This window comes from Conger conger, chromosome 1 (genome assembly GCF_963514075.1).
Source record: "Conger conger chromosome 1, fConCon1.1, whole genome shotgun sequence".
NCBI classification, from domain to species: domain Eukaryota; kingdom Metazoa; phylum Chordata; class Actinopteri; order Anguilliformes; family Congridae; genus Conger; species Conger conger.
The window spans coordinates 50,512,255-50,519,069 of NC_083760.1; the positions used below are offsets into that span (position 1 = coordinate 50,512,255).

Below are 6,815 nucleotides of genomic sequence, written 5' to 3' on the forward strand. Positions count from 1 at the left end.
TGGCCGACCACTGCATCCTCAACTTTGCCCAGATGCAGTATAACTACCTTGTGTCTTGCTGCTGTGCTCAGTCTTGCCATGGTGTATGACTGCTGACATTAAACTGTCTTCAGCAACCTCACCTTGGAAGCAGAGGTTAATCGGTTAATCACACACCTGACGATATGCCTACAAAATCCCTGACTTTGTGCAAGTGTATCTAGAAGAATCGATACTGGTTTGAAGGGTGGTTACACCAAATATTGATTTGATTTTGATTTTCTCCTGTTCACTCACATTTTGTTAATTGATAATAAACTATTAACATTTCTATTTTTGAAAGCATTCTTACTTTACAGCATTTTTTCACACCTGCCTAAAATATTTGCACAGTACTGTATGTGTAAGTACGTAAGTAAATAAAAGCTGAAATTCTTAACTCATCTTGTGTTTATCCTTTTATCTGAACGCCAATGTATTCAGTGTATTGCAAAAACAAAGGAATTAGCCTTGCTGTTCCAATACGTTTGGAGGGTACTGTATGTGAATAAAACATATGAAATGTTTCGATTTTGAATCAAAAGTCTGTTTTAATAGACAAATACACTTTTCCAATCATTCATGCATCTGAACAAAAAGACATGCAGATGTTTTATATTTGGAGACATTTAGGAAAACTAATGTGGAATTTCAATGCCTGTCGATACCTTCACCACATTTTGTACACAAGTTGACATCAAGTTTGGGCACAAATATAAAGTGGTTCTGGGTGAACTGATTGTCATCATCAACAATCATAAAACTATACCTTAAACTGAATTAATGCAAAAGGAGAGTACTATGGGGTGAGACTGGGAGATGCAGTCTCATTGATAGGTTCGAGGTTCATTGAACTGTAACAGATGGCTAGTGAAGTGAGATGCGGTGTGACATGAGCATGCTCAGGAAGATTGGAGACAAGTTGTTCTGTATTAGCTACAGGAACGCAAAGAACATCCTTTCTGTATCCCTCAGGCAAAAGCATCACTGATTCAAAGAAATTGAAGGGAATCAGCATGCAACTCCAGAATCAAAGAAAGGCGTCTTTATTCAGTTAGTCATGTCTTGATGGACAATGCTTATTTGTTATGTTTCTAGGAAAGAAAATGACTTCTATCCTCAGAAAGTTCTTTAACTGAGTTTGTTTAGGTACAACACATTGCTCAACCATTGCTCAACCGGGTCCCCTGACTAAAATGCTGTTGCGCCATAATTTGTGTTGCTTTAAACAAAATTAGTTCAGTTGCATGCATTTGAAAATGGAAATGTTGGCACAAAGTTTCTTCCGCAGTGTACAGTGCTCATTGCTGAATTCTGATTTTTCATTTTGCACAGTGCGATGATGTACCACACATGAAAAACCTGGAGGTGACCCCAAGGTGGAAGAGTCCCACCGCTACCCCCGCCAATATGAACATGACCGAGGGGCCTTCGCCACCGGCAGAGGCCGTGTTCGGCAACAGCACCTTCCTGCCTCGCAACCTGACCGAGGTGGCGGGCAAGGCGAAGCCCGAGGCCTGCGAGCAGCTCCATATTGCCACCGAGGTCTTCCTCATCCTGGGCATCATCAGCCTACTGGAGAACATCCTGGTCATCTCAGCCATCATCAAGAACAAGAACCTGCACTCGCCCATGTACTTCTTCGTCTGCAGCTTGGCGGTGGCAGACATGCTGGTGAGCGTCTCCAACGCCTGGGAGACCATCGTCATCTACCTGCTCAACAACCAGCAGTTGGTGGTGGAGGAGCACTTCATCCGGCAGATGGACAACGTCTTCGACTCCATGATCTGCATCTCCGTGGTGGCCTCCATGTGCAGCCTGCTGGCCATCGCAGTGGACCGCTACGTCACTATCTTCTATGCCCTGCGCTACCACAACATCATGACGGTGCGGCGGGCGGCCTTCATCATCGGCGGGATCTGGACCTTCTGCACAGGCTGCGGCATCGTCTTTATCATCTACTCGGACACCACGGCGGTGGTCATCTGCCTGGTGTCCATGTTCTTCGCCATGCTGGTGCTCATGGCCTCGCTCTACAGCCACATGTTTATGATGGCACGTTCCCACGTGAAGCGCATCGCCGCCATGCCCGGCTGTAACTCCATCCACCAGCGCACCAGCATGAAGGGCGCCATCACCCTCACCATCCTCCTGGGGATCTTCATCGTCTGCTGGGCGCCCTTCTTCCTCCACCTCATCCTCATGATCTCCTGCCCCCGCAACCTCTACTGCGTCTGCTTCATGTCCCACTTTAACATGTACCTCATCCTCATCATGTGCAACTCCGTCATCGACCCACTCATCTACGCCTTCCGCAGCCAGGAGATGAGGAAGACCTTCAAGGAGATTATCTTCTGCTACAGCCTGCGTAACGTCTGCGGACTCTCCAGCAAGTATTAGGACCTGACCGTTGCCAAATATTTATTTGAAGTATTTTACCATTTATACATCAGTACAATTTCTGTGGATTACTTTTCACTTTTAAAAATAATATTCAGAACTTTTTTCATATATGTACTGTAGTTGTTCTTTTCGAAAAGCAACATGTTTCCTTGAAGATTCTTGGATCTGCTTGGGTGTTATCAAGTTTTATTTGTATCTCATGAGTATTTCACATACATAATTTGACCCAGGGTCAGCAACGGGTGTGTTAATGGACACTAGTGTTCTTGATACAATTCTAATGTCAATGATTATTCATTCAAAAACAACTAATTATTGTTGCCATAAAATATCCCTTTTATTAATTTAGCTGATTGCAATGATGTCCCTGGATTAATGATAAGTTAATCAAATTCAACAGCCCAAAATAATTACAGCACTGGAAAAAATATTTCCTTTTTTGATTGATGGTTTTTAAGAAAAAGAAACACGAATGCAAACGTCATTCTTTACAATAAAGCATGTTCAGTGCCCTCCATAATGTTTGGGACAAAGATCCATTATGTCTTGATTTGCCTCTTAGATTTGGAATCACACAATTAACACGTGCTTAAAGTGCACATTCTGAGATTTTATTAAAGGATATTTTTATACATTTTGTAGAAAATGTATAGAAATACACAATGTAGAAACTACATTTCAGGGTCTCCCCATTTCAGGTCACCATAATGTTTGGGGGCGTTATAGCCTGGGCATGTACAGTATGGCTGCTGAAGGTACTGGCTCACTTATCTTCATTGTTCATATAACTGCTGATGGTAATGGCAAAATGAATTCTGATGTATAGAGACATCCAATCTGCTCAAGGTCAAGAAAAGGCCACAAAACTCATTGGCCGGTTCATTCTGCAACAAGATAATGATCCAAAACTGCTAAAGCAACAAAGGAGCGTTTCAAAGCTAAAAACGGTCAATTCTTGAGTGGCCAAGTCAATCACCCGATCTGAACCCAATTCAGAATGCCTTTCATATGCTGAAGTGAAATGTAAGGGCACTAGCCCCAATAACAAGCATGAGCTAAAGATGGCTTTAATACAGGCCTGGCAGCAACTGGTGATGTCTATGAATCACAGACTTCAAGCAGTCACATTATAGTTCCCTTGGGGGGGGGGGGGGGGCAATGTATAAACACTGCTGAGATTTCTACATGGTGAAACCAAAATGTATAAAAAAAACAAGCCCTTTATTACAATCTCAGAATGTGCACTTTAACCACATGTGATTTTTTTATTACAAATCTAAAATTATGGAGTACAGAGGCAAATAAAGAAATGATGGGTATTTGTCCCAAAAATTATGGAGCACATTGTAGGTCACATGTCAATATGTGAGATTGTCTTTTTCAGCTTCGTCCACCAAACATTTCATTTTCAAATTCATTCCTTAGGCTACTTTTCTTGGTTAAAAAAATTGTCTTCATTCACAGGAATTAAATTCTTTTTCGCTGTTTGCACACCACAGAAGATATACAAGTTACAGCAAAACAAACATGGAGTTACCAAATTAACTTTTTCATTTTAGTTTAGTTCACTTCTACTGAGATTCATCTTGAAATGAGAAACAAAACCCTTTTTATTGTAAGAAAACTATACCTACTATATACTATATACTATATACTATACCTCTATGAAGACAGAAAAGTCTTCTGCAGTGACAGAATTATGTACAGTGCATTAGTTGAAAGGTCAACATTAAAACAAAAAAAAAGCGGTCTCAATTTTCATCCATGTATACTGCTTATTTTTGTTCTCTATTTTTTTCAAGGTTTTTTTAATGGCTTGGGAAAGGTTCAAATGATATTGTGATATGTGTTTATTACAGGATAATTATTTTCTATTTTGTAGGAGGACTGTCAGGAAGTGATAAGGAAACCATTAGAATATTAGTATCTAATGTGTCTAATGTATCTCTATTTATATTTGTGTTATGACCTTGTGTGAAAACATTATTTAAATTTACAAGGAATTATGAAATACCTATAATGAATTATAGTGTTTGTTGTGTTGGGTTGGTAAAATAAGATACATATGCTAAAATATAATTTAATCCAAATGCATGTATACATACAGTAAATACACATTTCTGTTTATGGAGTGCTTTGATTTGATTCTGTTGGTTTGATTTGAGTGGGAGGTGGGTCACTGCCTCTTATGCATTAAGCATCATAAAGCACCTTGGCCTAATGGCTAACTTGGCAGGGTTCAGAACCAAAGGGTGCACCAATCAGCTAAAATGTGTCTTGACTCAATCTTTTATGTCCTGACTCTAGTAGAAAAAAACGTTAGTGTCTCAACCACTGAATGACTCTGTTGCTCTAACTTCCACACTGGCAAAGTGCATGGGGAGAGCTATGAGCGGCCATCTTACCTCGTCAACAGCAGCCAAACTGGATACCTTACAGACTGTTTACAAAGCACACAGGGGAACTGAGGACACAACTCTTACCACGGTTAACATTGATGCCAGCCACTTACAATTCAAATATGATGTAAGGATTTTGTTATATTTATTTTTGCTCAGAAGTTAATACAATGTAAATCCACATACTTCTGCACTGCATGAGCTGAGAATTATAAGGTTTTAATTGACATTTTTGAAAGAATATGTTGTTTATAGGGCACTAAATACATGTGTGAAGTTTTATACAAAAATACTGTTTAAAAGTATGAAAAAAAGTCATATCTGCTTGGAGCCCATTCACTTTAAAATATTTGAAGCTTAATATCTAAAAAACTGTCAGAACACAAATATAACCTTCTAATTCTTAAGTCACGCTGCTGGAATTGAATGTGATTGGGGCCTGGTATAGTGGATTAAGGACCTTTTACCATTGCCTAGTATGTATCAAGGGAATGTTTCTGGATGTTTTGATACCTCTACGAGGTGCTCACCCCAATACCTGCCTAAGATCCCTGCTATTTGATTCATGCTATTTTAGTTGGTTTGTTTGTATGTTAGCTCTAGCTTAGCTACTTATCAAAACGTATGTTGGTAGTGCTGGCAGTAAAATGAATGGGTAGATTGGATTCAGTATGCTTGCATCAGAGGGTTATTTTATGGTTTACTAGTGCATTTAAGAATCCCATTTGCAAGACTGACGTAGTTGCCCTGATATTGGAGAAATAATAAGAAAATAAGAAAACATTCATTAAAGGAATATGCAGGGTGGGCTAGTAGATACTCCTCAAAATAAATCTTCATTTCGAGCCCTATGCATTTGCACCTGGCTGTGACTTCGCATTTGTGCAGGGTAGTTATGTGACAGTATTTAAATATACTCTTACATGCCTTTGTTGGTTTGTTTCGTTAAGATCCGGTGGTGAATGACCACATACATTGATCAGGTTCCAACCTGTTGAAATTGTCTTCCGCATCTGGGGATACACATTGGTGACAAACTGAGCTTCACAGACAGCACTGAATGTTTAATAATATGACTATATAATGTAGTACATTTCAGATGATTGAGATGGAGATTGTTTTCAATTAGGAAGTTGAATGGGTTTGATGTAAGGCAAGGTGTTTCAGAAAGGGTTTATGTCAGCCTCATTGAGAGCATCTGGAGGTCAATATTAGTGTGGATTGTAACACAAAAAGCAAAACTAAAATGGCTGAGACCTCTTATACAGCTGGCGGGATGCAAACAGCAGAAGCAAGTGGATGTCCTTTTAGAATTCCCATAGCTAAAAGAAACCTTATTTTGTCCCTATGATTCAACCTCCAACCTCCTATCAACAGGCTAAGTGAACTGTTTGAAGTGAGCACAATGTTCTTATCTGTTTGTATTGTACTGGATGGTTGTACTGTGGTTGTGTGTTTTATTGTGCCTAAGGTGAGACTGAAGACAATTTTCCAGCCTTGGCTGGACAATAAAAGTTGTATTATACAGGATGTATTTTTGATTGTGTTTTCCATCTTGAAAAATTAATTATAAATAGACATATGTCAACAATGGCATACATACAGTACATTTTCAAATCATAATAATGACAATTTCAAGACCGTACCACAGTAGCTATAACAATTCTGGGCTTTAACGCTCCTATTATGTTTGGGGTGAATTTGACCCCATTTAGTGATTGAAATTAATTAAAAATCAGTTTTCACACTGATACTGTATGATTTTTCTAATTTTCTAAATTGGTGGGATTAAATGGTAAACATGCAATAAACATACTGCTATGCTAAGTTTGCAAACAAATGTGTTGTGTGGGATATAGACCCCGGACATAAAAGCAGTCAGCAAACATAATAGGAGGGTTAATCATACTGTATGTAATAGGCGGTATTCATTGAATATATATACAGTGATATGAAAAAGAAAGTACACCCTCTTTCAAATTTAAACCTCAATTA

General features: G+C 39.1%; 1 protein-coding gene across 1 annotated transcript; it reads left to right on the forward strand.

Moving 5' to 3' along the window:
• The first annotated feature begins 898 nt into the window (after positions 1-898).
• Positions 899-2,418, forward strand: LOC133127709 (melanocortin receptor 5-like). The gene is given in 3 exon segments (XM_061240828.1): positions 899-947; positions 1,387-1,537; positions 1,539-2,418. Coding segments are annotated over 3 exon segments (1,080 nt in total).
• The last annotated feature ends 4,397 nt before the right edge of the window (positions 2,419-6,815 follow it).